At 36.4% G+C, this 14300-nt stretch overlaps 1 protein-coding gene across 1 annotated transcript; it reads right to left on the reverse strand.

Annotated features, from left to right (window-relative positions):
- Positions 1 to 595: 595 nt before the first annotated feature.
- Positions 596 to 9210, reverse strand: LOC149844956 (putative receptor protein kinase ZmPK1). The gene is made up of 2 exons (XM_089986608.1): positions 8542 to 9210; positions 596 to 3162 (listed from the first exon to the last, which is right to left on the reverse strand). The coding sequence occupies exons 1-2, from the start codon at positions 9192 to 9194 to the stop codon at positions 1386 to 1388; spliced, it is 2430 nt and encodes an 809-aa protein (XP_089842734.1). The 5' UTR covers positions 9195 to 9210; the 3' UTR covers positions 596 to 1385.
- Between the last annotated feature and the right edge of the window lie 5090 nt (positions 9211 to 14300).

Consider the following 14300-nt stretch of genomic DNA (forward strand, 5'->3'; position numbering starts at 1 on the left):
TGGTTTCATTCACATTACTAATCATCCAAGCTCCAACAGATGAACTCCAAGAGAGAGACAGAGTTTCAGTCGCTATTGAAAAACCCAAGCAATAGAGACCGATTAGGAACCAAAGAAATTCAGAAAGGAACGTACAAGTCTTTCTCTTCGTAAGAGTTCCAAATTTTGGTGATTCTGAGATACAAAGAGAACAATCTCTCATAATACTTTACGGGGACCTAGAAATTCTGGGAAATTTTGTTCATAAGCCAGTTAAAACAAGAGATCTTTCAATTTCTTGTAGTTTTTTAATGAATTCAATTTTCTACAATTCATCACAAGATGCTCTAGAAAGAGTTACAAGCAGCATTTATGTAAACACTGTAATTGATAATCAAATCAAGTGCACAAGGGGAATAAGATGTCCCTTCTGCAAAGATCAGAATTAGCATGCTAGTAATGCCTGTCTATTCAATCAAGAGTGTCTACACTTTTCACAGACAACTGTGACTCTGCATAAGCTACCTGTATAAGAAGACGTGCATCAGAGAGGTGGTGGTTGGCAGTCCATCACTTCAGCAGAAAAGCGTAACCACATGGAACTGTGAAGAATAGATTGAAGAGCTTGCCAAATCCGGGCTAAGCTTGAACTAGTATCTAATATTATGGTCTGAAATTTCATCCTCAACTCTAGCATGAGAACCTGAATTGAGAGACATCATACCAATTTGAAAATGTGAAGCTCGCTGTAAATGAAACTTACCTAAAGAAACATCGGCTAATTTTGTATGAATTTTATGTAAGATGAAAAAAATAACGGAAATATAGAGCCTTTCTCACCAAATTCCATCTTGAATACCTGATTTCATCAAGATTGAATCTTATGGAAGAAAACAAGGTGATGAATTCGAGTAAGGATAGAATCCTCCTCTTGGTTGCTTCTTGGCCATTTTATTGCAAGCAGTTTGTTGCTTCATCCTCCATGTTATGCATGAAGTGAAAGAGAACAGAAGGTTCAAGTGCTTACAATTTACTAAGGAGACTGCTACAGCTGTTACCACTGCCTCATGAAGGAAAAGAGGATAAATAGTAAATCCCACTGACCAAATGCATCAAACCAACTTGCTCCACACACTGTCCATCAGGTAAAACAGGGCCAGCAAAATGGGAAAACCAAAATATTTAGCTTTTAAAATATGGTAATCCAATTGCATTTAAGCATTGTTACAGACAAAAAACATGTTTGTACTTATCAGGTTACAGCTGAGAGATACAGTAAGGCATTACAAGTGCTTCCCTGTTTTCACATAATAGGAATTGAGGAATCCATTGACATTGACATTCCATTCTACTTATACTGACATTGAAGAAACCAAAAGACGGTCTATCCATATCGATCGCTCCAATCAAGCACCCTCTTTTATTTGAGTTCCTGCTATCTCTTCATGGTCCTGTTGACTCAAAATTGTTATAGAATCGACGACCTGGCTCATGGTTGGTCTTGCATCCCGTTCCTCTTCAACACACTGCAAAGCCACTTTAACCAACACCTCGATTCTTGGCTTGTCATACATCCCAGATAAACATGGATCAGAAATTTCTTCCATCCACGGCTGCCTTGTTCTCACCATTTCTCTAATCCATGGGATCAGTTGTCTATATCTCACTTCTCCATCTTCACCAATCTGTTGAAATCCAACTGAACTCCGCCCAGTCACCATCTCCAACACTAAGATGCCGTAACTGTACACATCAACCTTGGATGTGATGGGTAGGTTCAATATCCACTCAGGAGCCATGTAGCCTCTTGTTCCTCTCACCCTAGAAAAGCTAGAAATGTTATCTCCATTTCTGTCAAAAAGTTTGGACAAACCAAAATCAGCAACTTTTGGTTGGAAGTCCTTGTCTAGAAGTATGTTTTGAGGCTTCACATCACAATGAAGAACCCATTCTAAACACTCCTCATGCAGATAAGCAAGACCCTTTGCTGTACCAAGCGCAATATTAAACCTTTGTTCCCAACTTAGCTTAGGAGCATTGCTAAACAAGTTCTTCTCCAGGGACCCATTTTCCATGTACTCATAAACCAATAGCCTGTGTTGTTTTTCAGCACAGAATCCCCACATTGTCACCAAATTCATGTGATTGATTCTTCCAATGGTACTCACCTCACTCCAAAATTGCACTTCTCCTTGGTTCACACCCTCTAGCCTCTTCACAGCTACAACTCTCTTATCCTCCAGCACTCCTTTGTAAACCGCCCCTGACCCTCCTCTTCCAATTTCATCACTGAAATTCTTTGTAGCTACCTTCAGCTCTTTGTAAGTGAACCTCCTAAAGCCCGTTGTCATGGCTAAGTAACCCTGTTCAATGTTGTAAATATGGCCTCTGTCCTTGCGTAAATAAATCCAACCTAAAGTTACACAAATTATTTCCACTATGCCGATGGCAACAACAAATCCAATCGGAAATTTCAAGTAGTCGCCTTGCTCTTTGCCAACCGCATAAACTCTTGTCGCAATTACAGATAAATTTTCTTTTAAACAATTCAAATTGAATTTATCAACAAGAGGACCGCTGAAATTCCCCTGCAAAGGAACTTTAATATAAACGTCACCAGGAAAGTGAGAACCAGATTGTCCATTGAAGAAGGCGCGCTTTGGGTAACAATATCCTTCTTCAGTCAACCAATGTGCAAAACCACGGCAGTTGCAGTCACTCATGCAAATGTTTTTGCAAGCTTCAAATGATACACGAGTTGTGTAAGTACCTAAATCGCCGCCATAAAAGTCCGCATGTGGAACCTTAACAAATCCCACTTGTGTCTGATTGCAATCAATATTGAAATCTGGCTTGCATCCTTGAGACCAGTCAGTCGGGTTTTTCATTTTAAATCCAGGAGGGCAAGTGCATTTAGGCTCTGGGGTGTACATACAAATCCCATTTTCTCCACACAGGCCATGAACTTTGCATCTCTGCCACGACGGCAGCCTTGAAATTTCCCATTCTTTTGTTCTATTATTAAGACTATATAGCCTGAGAAGTCCATCAAAATCCATTGTTAATCTTCTCTTGATTCCCAGACCAAAATCCGACGCAGAAAACTTAAAATTGTCACTCGAGTTAAACTGACCCAGGTCATCCAAAATTGCATACCTTGGGCTACTATACCTACAGAAGAATTTACAGCAATATCACAATGTGTATAGTTCACTCATAAACGAACATATATATGAGTGGACATGGTTTTTCTAACAACACACAGACACACACACACACACACGCAGAGAGAGAGAGAGAGAGAGAGAGCACCATGATACAATAAATGGTATTCTGAAAGTAAACTGCATTTTTTTTAAAGGCAAGCTGTGTGAATCTCAAAAATCACAGGCCATCGACACCGGCGTCCTAGCCCCCTTATGTTCCATGATAGGAGCTTCATTGAGGATCTTGGGGAGGGTAGGAAAAAGTCAATAGGGGGGTTAAGGTTTGTTGACATTTCTACTCGACTGCTGCTATTGGCTTGGGCTTAAGACCTTTTCGGAACTTGTGCCATACACCTGATTGAGCTACTTTTGAGAGTTCTGCGTAGAACTCTCCATTCTTGGGGCCTCTAAGGGTCGAGGAACCTTTCCTCTTGAATGGGCCTAGAGAGGCACAACTATGACCTTTATTTTCTTTGCTGGAAGCTCAACCATGAGGGTCCTTGTTTAGATTCCCGATCCGGGTCCGAATATTCGAAACCGGATCGATCTCATGATTCACTAGAATCCGGTTAGTATCTGATAACTAGAACAATTCTGGGGTCTGAAAGATTAGGGTGGCCTCCAGTTCAGATCGAACTAAGTTGAGCCCACTGTAGGGCTCATCTTTTAATGTAAGGGGGAACCGTCCCATTGATCATACCTGGGCACCAGCTATCGTATCCAGCTTGACAGGTATCAAAATGGTAGTTGTTGCATTGGGATCAGTCTTGGGATTCCTGCCTTCGCCAATGTGTTCAAGATTGAGTCAGGTTTTTTTTATGCTAGTGTCCATCGCCTGTCCCTAAGGATGAAGTTATATTCGTGAATGGCTTCTTCTGGTTGTTCTCGCTATAAACGTTAAGATGACAAGTTTGTTGTACGGGCGAGGATGACCTAATTATGTATAGGACTACACTATGGGTCCCACGAGCAAAGAATGCTCAATGTTGATGGAGTGAAAGATCATTGTCTAAGTGATTTGTGCCATATTGAGGAATGAGCCTTGACGTGCTGATCATGCATATATTTTACATTTTTATACATATATTTTTATACGTGATCTGTCAAAAAATTGTATTAAAAACTTATTCTTATCAATGTTTTAGAGAAATTGCTTTACAATTTAAAATAAAGATAAAATTGCATATTTCAAGCTCTTATATTTTTAAGTATTTTGATTAGTTTAGGACTTTTTCAATTATAGTTTAATTAGTTTAGAAATTCCAACTAGTATTTTACTTTGTTTAGAAGTGTCCTTTTATGAAACATGGTTTAGAGGAGTATAGGTTTTAGAATTTTTAAAACTTAGTTTAACTTTTTAAAAATTGTAGTTTTAACCTAGAATTGCATTATAAACAATATTTTTTCAACCATATGGGGCATTTTTTTGCTTTTGAGAAAACGCAGTCATCTTCTCCCTCTTATCTTCTCTTATCTTCTCTTCTCTTCTCCCTCCTTGTTCCCAATCGGTTCTCTCTCGTTCTCTTCTTTTCTCCTCTATTTTTGTCTTGCTTCTAACCTTCTTTTGGCACCAATTTTTTTTACCCTCGCGATCGAGGCGCGTGCAGCTCAAAGGTAAGACCAGTTTTTTCTTCTCAACCCCTCCATCGAAAAAAAATTATATGGTATGTTTCTTTTCTTTCATCTCTCTGTAGTTTTATAGTTATATTCATTTTATTTCTTTCGTAGAATGCATACATTATATCATTGCATATAGTTTTGTTTATTCATGGCATATTTATGGCATATAGTTTAGTTGAGTTTCATGTTTATCATCTGAAAATATTAAAAAAAAAAGATAAAATAGCTTAATTTAGTTTAGCTGGTTTTCTTGATTTTCATGTTGAATAATATTATTTTATTCAAATTGATAGATTTAGCATAGATTTTTTTGATAATTTAGTGATTTTAAATTCAGTTCATGTTAAATCTAGGTTAGGTTAGTTTAGAGTAGATTTTTTATATTAATTAGATTTAATTTAGTGATATTTCTGAAATAGTTGATTTATATAGTTATGGTTTTTTCTTTTTAGTTAATTGTAATTCACGTTAAATCTTGTTTTACCATAATTAGACTAGTGTTAGTTTTAGTTAATGATATTAGATTAGATTAGTTTGATTAACAATTAATTTAGTTAAAATAATTTAGCCAATTTTTTATTTTTATTAATTATCATTTTTAGCATAGTTTAGATTATTTTTGGTAAATCATGTTTAACTATAAATTTCAATTGTTAATTCAATTAGTTTAAACTTAGTTATTCATGTGAGTTTAGTTTAGTTTGAATTTAAATTCAATCTTATGTTAATTAGATTAGTTGATAAATAAATAGTTGCCAATTATTGTTTTTATTTATTATTCATCGATAATTAGATTAGCTAGGGTAGATTAGTTTTAATTTATTGTTCCAGTTTAATGTATTAGTTAGTTAGTTTTAACTAAGTCACGTTAATTTAGTTCAATTCAGAATTTTATTTTTAATCTTAAAAATCTAGTTTAGATTTCATAATTTAATGATTATCAGATTCTAGTTTCTTGTTTTTATTCATTACTAATTAAGTAGATTAGATAATTAGATAGTTTTTAAATTAATTTCAGTTTGTTATTAAGGAGTTAGAATTGTTAAATCCATATAGCATATAATTCTTGTTAAATTCATTTAGTTTGTTATTAGTTTTTTGTCTTTTAGTTAGATTGTTATTAGCTTGTTGCATAAATTAGTTTATTTCTTATTAGTTAGTTAGCTTATTCTGTCATTTAGTGCTTTAGTTTGTTATATGTTAGTTCAAAGTTGTTACATATAGTTAATTTATTATTAGTAGTTATATTACTGTTTTTGTGACTTTTCTTTGAATTAACATTGAATTTCTGCCTAGTTCTTTTGTGTTTTGTTCATGTTTTGTGTTTTTGTTTTGCAGGAAAGCGGTTGAACGCGCGGTATGCTCTCAAAAGTTTTCCTGAAGAGCCCTCTAAGGTCCTTCAAATGTTTTCTCAAGAGGCGCTTTTAGAGCCCCTTAGGAAGCCCTCAACAATAAGTAAAGAAATATCAAATAACGTAGAGGCATAAAAAGAGACTAGAAGCTCAAGCATTAAAGACTTTTTTTTTTTTAGCTTAGGATTTATTCATTCATTTATTCTGGATTTGTAATAAGGCCACTTAACTAATTATTATTTGTTTAAGCCCTCCGCTGAGAGCTGCACTCATTTATTTAATTAATTATTTTTATTTTTAAGGCAATAAATAGTAGATTTATGTGGAATACAAAGTTTTCTTCTGTTCCCTGAGTTTGACCCGAACTCCACCCTAGTATGAGCCAGTTTTTGTTATTTGGTGTCTTGCTTGCACAAAATCATTTTTATCAAAAATATTTTTTAAAAATCTATTTCATAAAACTTACACAACGTGCTAAAGGTTATGATGATAGCAGATGAAAACCTTAACAAGTTTAGTATGATGAAAAAAAGAAGACCAAAGATAAGTGCAAAGAAAAATTGGCATGTTAGAAAATGTTGTGTTCTTACATGCTGACATTTTTTAGAACGATAATGGTTTGGGTGGGAGATAATGTTCCGTACTGAGCCTTTGGAATGAGGAATATGCAGTGTGAAGCTCTACTGAGTGTAAAATGCATCGAGTGTAGGAACACATGGTATGCATGAGCTTGATCGGTAACGTGCGGTGGTAGCAAAACATGTGATAGGCAACAATATCATTGTTGGTACGATGGTATTCAGTAGCATAGACGTGGAGCATTGTTTGATTAAGCAGTTTCAAGTTTCAACGGATTAGAGGATGTTTTCTTGGGGATTTGGTTAAGAACCTCTCGACTTAGATGAGTTTTTCATGCATAGCATTTAGACATACGGGGTTACGTGTAAGTTAATGATAATTCTCATAGGAATCACCTTAACTGATTTCAATCGTGTATGGTGACTTAGGACTAGGCAAGTGAATGCCTAAGAGCCAGTGAATGAGTCTCAGTTGTGCTCTTCGCTATGATATACAATCATCAACTGATCTTTGGACTGAGGGTCACAAGGCTTTATCCCTTTTGTGGCTAGGTTATGCTTAGGCATGCCCATGGAGTCGTGATACACTCCATGGCATGCAAGGCTAAGGCATTCGTGTGTTTGATAGTCTATATGAGATGGCTATGCACATAAGTGACATGGATTAGATAAAATACGCATTTGGAGATGCAAATGATCAGCTTCCTCTAAGCAGTTGTGTGTGGGGCAAATGAAATGATGGCACATCACAGGTTTAAGAAAAATTCTTTGCTTGTAACACTACCATCTCATTTGTAAAAGTCAAGTGACCAAGACCGAGGGACATAAGGTGGCAAGGATATTTCTCTGATTAAATATTACATTTCAAAAAAGTATGATTGTCACAATTTATAATGTGAAAGAAGCATATCAGTCAACCACAGAATGAATGTATGGCACACCAAATTTTTCTTCACGGTATAAAGAAACTCCTCCAACTTAATGAGAAAGCTCCAAGACAAGCAAATTAGAAACAAGCACTTGACAGATTGACTCCTCCATGCAATAAAGAAAGAATGATGCAAGGAAAAGAGCTGGATTCAGATGGATCCAAAAAAAAGAAGAAAGGCAAGAAGAAGTTGGAAGAGTACTAAATCCAGGATTCATTTGGATGCAATTAGGCCAGTTTATTTTCTGTTTTTGTTATTATTTTGTATATCAGATCTATTCCTGATCCATCGTAGGACTATGGTCTTTTGTGTTTCAATATAAGTACATTATTTTGAGGTTTTGCAATTGTTTTTGATGAGCGATTGTTCTAATTAAAGTGGGTTAATTCCTTCTCAGTTTCTCTCTAAAAGCTTTTCCTTTACTTTCAACATAGTTTAGTAGACCATCGTAGCATAGTTTCTTGGCGAATCCGGTATCTGATTTGCATCACTATCCCATGTGCATTGTAAATCAGGCTCCACACTCCACAGCTGTATTTATCATTGTTTATGTACTAACCACATGGTTCGGATTAATGAACTACTGTAACGCGAAAAACTGCTTTAAAAACTATTTGAATGGATTATAACCTCTTGATTGTTGTATTATTTTTAATAACATACATAAACATAAAAATCTTATAATCTAAGGAAAGTTTTCAACTAAATAAATTTGTGATCTAACTTTTAGAACATGTAATAAAATATTGAAAAGTCAAGCCGATAATGTGGTACGTCATATATATATATATATATATAGAGAGAGAGAGAGAGAGAGAGAGAGAGAGAAAAAAAAGAAGTAGAAAGGAGTCGGGGGCATGGATTGTGTGAACAGTACCTGGTTCTTCCACTTTGAAAGGTAGTGAAGTCAGGATCAGGCCAGTAGGAGCTGGAGGTCTGGGGCGCATCGTACCGGAACCTGAGCACGTCATCGTCGTCGAAGTAGAAGCTGTAGTAACCGGATGAGTAGTCGCCGTCGGCTCTGCGAGAAACCAAGCGCGTGAGCCTGTTCATCGGCTGGGACGGTAGCAGTGTGTCGGTGGGGGAGTCGAAGCTCTCCCACACCAACCTCTCCTGGCGGTCCTTCAGCACCAGGTTCCCCGTCTCCAGCAGCTCAGCGCGCACCGGGTTCTTGTCACTTGCATTGGTGGCCCACACGGTGCTGCCATCCCCGTCCACCAGGACGAGCTCGCCGCTCCTCCGGGAGAAGGAGAGGCGGGAGGCCCAGCCATTGATTGGACCGTCCCTGTTAGCCATCCAGACGACCGTCTGGTTGTTCGACTCGGCGAACCAGATGGCAAACACGAAGGCATTCTCGCCCACCTTGTAGAACCCGGCAGCGAACGTCCCCCTCTCCGAGACGAGGATGTCCTCAGAAAACCTCTCGACGGAGAGGGAGTCACCTCGGTTCAGCACCTGCGTTTGCCGAGACGAGACGACAACGAACCAGATCGCCAATAAGACCGCACTTGCGAGCCACCCGCTTCCCATGAGGACGAGGGAGGGATGAAGGTCCAAGGAGCTCTCTCACTCACTCTCTCTCTCTCTCTGGCGCGCGCCTTCCCGTCTTTTTTTATAGGGCTTTTAGTGTGGGACCCACAGTGTTTGGAGAGAGGATCGCGTCTTAAAATTGAACTAAAGCAGATCAGGTCATGCTGAACATGGGCGTGACATCGTGGCCGTCTGTTTGCATTTTGGATGAATGCCACGTGGTTTTGTTGACTTTTGAGATTTTTAAAATGCAAATCGGATGGCCACGATGTCAGCATGAGCAAAAACGCTCATTTTCAGCATGAAACGGAAGCAGATCAGGTCATGCTGAACATGAGCGTGACATCGTGGCCGTCTGTTTTCATTTTGGATGAATGCCACGTGGTTTCGTTGACTTTTGAACTTTTTAAAATGCAAATCGGATGGCCACAATGTCAGCATGAGCAAAAACGCTCATTTTCAGCATGACCTGATCTGCTCCCTATAAAAACTGTGAATAAGTGAGCCGTTCATTTTAAATCATTCAGATGCCGTCCATCCGAAAAAAAAAAATGGGGCCCATCCAAGTGATGGGCATCTCATTCGTACAGGTTTGGTATGCCGTTCATCTTGAGATCGAAACGGCAGCATCCAGAGGTGCTCTGACAGAAATCTGACGTCATTCTTTTTCATTTTATTTATTTATTTATTTTTTGAGGGAAAGGACCCACAGGTTGGTTAAACGCACACGCACTGATTGACTTGAGACGGGGAGTCGTCCACCATCTCAAATCTGGAGCGAGTCAAGGATGGCGAGCGGCTAAAGGTGTGGTGGACGTCTTGCTCATTTGAACCACCGCCATGTAGATATTATAAAAAAATCTAAATACTAAAAGAATCTCAAAGAAACAAAATACAAAAAAGCTAAAAAAAAGATTTTCATCAGGATAAACTCGTGATATTTTCAAAACAAGTGTCACTTAAGAATTTTTCGTGATCTCTAGAAATTTCATGATGAAACTAGGACGATCTTGAAATATCAGCGGCATTAGCGACATGGTTTAGAACTAGCTAGGAGCGAAAATGGATCAGATTGTGTTGGATATTCGATATGAATTTGACATTTTCTCACAATTTTGATGTTAAGGCGATATTAGAATGCAGATCCAGGTCAGATTCAGACTAACATAATCAAGCTCTTTTTTTGTTTATTATCCAAAAATCAGTCATTTTAGAAAGATTTGCATTTCAAAACTGGATAGGATCTGGCTTTTTTGCACTATTATTAGTTGTAAAATCCTTGTTGTCAGCCTTTCCTTGTCGGGTCCATTGTTGACATTTAAATTTCAGACTGGGTTCAAGTCTACTACACTGGTTCTACTTCAGATCCGGATTCAGATTCAGACTTGCTGTCAGGCCAATATTTAAATTCAGGTTAGGTTCTATTAGGAAATTAAAGATTATTACCTCTGGTAAGAATGAACATTACTTGTAATTTTTTATATGATTGTAGCATGCTTATCTTCAAAGTTTCAATCTAAACCTATATTCATGGTATTTTAGATTGTGTAGAGATGGTGTACAAGTATGTTCATATGTCCATCTCATTCGAATGGAAAAAGTCGTTCTTCTCTCTCACTAACACGACCTGTTAGTCAATTGCATTGGCACTATATATATTAATCAGAATCTCTCTCTCTCTATATATATATATCATATAATGGGCGACCTATTAGTCAATTGCATTGGCACTATATGAATCAGCATCTCTCTCTCTCTCTCTCTCTCATATGGCGACCTGTAAATCAATTGCAAGGGCACTATATTAATTAGAATCTCTCATATATATATAATCGATGACTTAGTAAATTGCAAGGGCACTATATTCATGTTAAATTCAAATTAAATTATTTTAAAATAGCAATTTTTTGTCAAATTAAAATTTTGATTTAATTCAATTGAAAACCAATTTTACTCATGATTGACATGCATAGTAAATTAAAATTACAATCAACTCAAATCCATAATTTTGATATAAAAATTCATCTTTATTAATTTTAATAATGGCAAAAATTTTGCGAGTATTGCACTTCACATTCATTTGCTTGAATCCTTCAATTAATAAAGGAAGAAAAAACCATGGCAGATTATTTGAATCATGTCAAATTCCAAGTAGACTCCCTTTGTGTTGTTAATGAACAAGTCTTCAATGTAGAACTGGTTCAGTTTACTTTGAATGGGTTACCTCGAGAATATGAGAGTTTTATCACCAATGTTACTACCTCTTCTCTTGAAAAGCTTCCTAAATTCAATGAAATTTATATATTTTTTTTAAATCAAGAAAAAAGGATTCATATGTTAAATCCCAAACCTCCTCAACAGTCAAATACCTTAGCTACCACCTTCTTTTCTCAAAGATGGTGTGGTCGTAGTTGTGGAGGTCGAGGTGGTAGAGGAAGAGGAGCTGGACATTTCAATCCCTTCTTTCAAAATTCTCAAAATTTTGGTACAAGAGATTATCAAGGACAATTTAGTCCACATCAACATGAAGGCAGTAAAAAAGATGGTTAGGTGATATGTTAGTTTTGCGAATATAAAAATCATACTGCTTGCACATGCTTTGATATAGGTAAAGCCGTTTCAGCTATGACTTTTAGTAGCATGAAAGATTATACATGGTACCCAAATAGATGCACAACCCATCATGTCACCTCTAAAGACCAAGGTTTAACAAATAAGAGTAATTATCATGGATTAGATGGTGTTATGGTTGGAAGCAAGACTCATCTCCCTATCTCAAGAACAAGTAAGATTTTTTTGAACATTGAAAATAAGAAATTTGTGTTGAAAGATGTCAAGTATGTGCCTTCTATTAAAAGGAATCGCTTGTCTGTATCCAAGTTTACACAAGATAATCATTGTATCTTTCAATTCAATGCTAATGGGTTTTGTGTTAAAGATATCCAGAACAAGACTACTTTCCTAAATGAACCGAGTAGAGAAAGACTTTATCTATGGCCTATTGTACAATATGAAAGTGTGGGCCAGTTACCTTCAGTTAGTTTTGCTAAAATTAGCAATAATAAGTTTAAATTTTCTAATAAAGTTTGACATTGTAGTTTGGGATATTTTAGTTTTAAGGTTTTGGAAAAACTTGAAAAAAATAAGTTAATTTTATTTATGAATGATAAGACTGATTTAAGCTCATCATGTGCCTCAAGCAAGATTCATAAATAGCCTTTTGGTAAGTATGAGTTTTTTGCTCAAGCTCCTTTAGAGCTCATTCATGCAGACCTCTACTCTAGGGTCCTGCTTATGTACCATCTTGGGAAGGGTATAAATTTTATCCGCTTCTTGTTGATGATTTTTTAAAGTTCTCATGGTTGTTCCCATTACTCAAGAAATCTGATATCCTTGCATGTTTTATAAACTTTAAAAATATTGTTGAAAAGTAGATTGGTAGCCAAATCAAGATTTTTCATAGTGATGAGGGCAGAGAGTTTGTGAGTGATGATTTTATAATTTTTTTAAGTCAATGTAGCATCAAACGTTGGTTGTCATGTCCTCACACTCCCAAACAAAATGGTGTGGTAAAAAGAAAACATTGACATGTTGTTGAAACATGTCCGATTTTATTATTTCATGCCTCTTTGGATCATAATTTTTGGGTTGATACCTTTAGAAACTAGTACATATCTCATTAATCATCTTACTACACCAAATCCCAACCAAATATTCTCATTTAAACTCATCCTTAAACATATCCCAAGTTATGAATACTTAAAAATGTTGGGGTGTACATGTTATCTTTACTTGGTTCCCTACATAAAGTCTGAGCTTGACCCAAGATCCAAACCCTGTATTTTCTTTGGATATGGTACAAATTATAAAGGTTATGATCTTGTATCGATGAAAATCTTTATCTCTAGGCATGCCATTTTTTATGAAGGCATGTTCTTCTATGGTAAAAAGAAAGAGCCCATTACATCTCAACAAGTGTTATCTTGGATTCAGAATCAAAGATCCAACCAATCTAATAGTCTTACTATCTTGGATCCTCTAGAAAAGCATTCCTCACCTTCTATCCTAATCACCCCCATCGACTCTCCCACTATAAGAAATCTGTGGATTAGCGACAAACGTAATTCATCGAAAATTCATCACAAATCCGTCGCTAAACAGTTTAGCTACGGATAACTTTCATCGCAATTTCCTAGTCACTAATTAGCAACAAAACATATTTATCGCTACTTTCATCACTAATTTATGATGGATTAGTGAATGTTATGATCCGTCGTAAGGTCGTCGCTAATCCACAGAGATTTGGTTTTGCAACAGATACGCATCCGTCGCTAATTCTGTCGCTATTTTAGCGACGGATTACAATCCCTCGTAAAACATTGGCCAATTCAGTTTTGCAATGGATAAATATTTGTCCCTAATCTGTCGCTAAATTGAAGGTCGATACTAATTAGCGATGGATATTATCCATCGCTAATCCATCGCAAAAAATAAAAAATATAAAAAAAAATTGTTTGAAATATAAATATCGAGAAAATTTTTCTCGTTATATAATTTATATATCCTATGTATAAAAAACAAAGTACACATAAAAAATACATATACAAAGCAGGTGAAACAAATTTAACACAAGTTACAAGGAAAAAAATTTTATCGATCCACTATAAACCTCGCCAAGTTCTAATTATTTATAAGTGAACATATACAAAGAGTTTCATTTGAAACAACAAGAAGGCGCAACAAATTTGACACATGAATATAATCATCGCAAAGATTCTGAGCATCATCCTCTTCATTGTCTCGATATGCCCCTTCATCTATGCCTCCATCAGCTTCTACGCTGATTATCTCCAGCATCCTATAAGAGAACTGAAAGGTTAGTATTGATAAACAAAATATAATGAAATAAATTATATGCAATGCACCTAATCTAAGGCAATCAAAGTAACATGGATGAATGACACATAGACTAGCAATAAAGTGAAGGACATTAACAGAATTCAGATATGTGTTATAAGGCTGACAAAAAAAAATCTAACGACATGAAACTTTCATACCTGACGGGCACCTGCAGGCGAAGTCCTCCTGTCCCCAAAAAAGCTGCAC

This window comes from Nuphar pumila, chromosome 2, assembly GCF_984573655.1.
Source record: "Nuphar pumila chromosome 2, dmNupPumi1.hap1.1, whole genome shotgun sequence".
Taxonomy (NCBI): domain Eukaryota; kingdom Viridiplantae; phylum Streptophyta; class Magnoliopsida; order Nymphaeales; family Nymphaeaceae; genus Nuphar; species Nuphar pumila.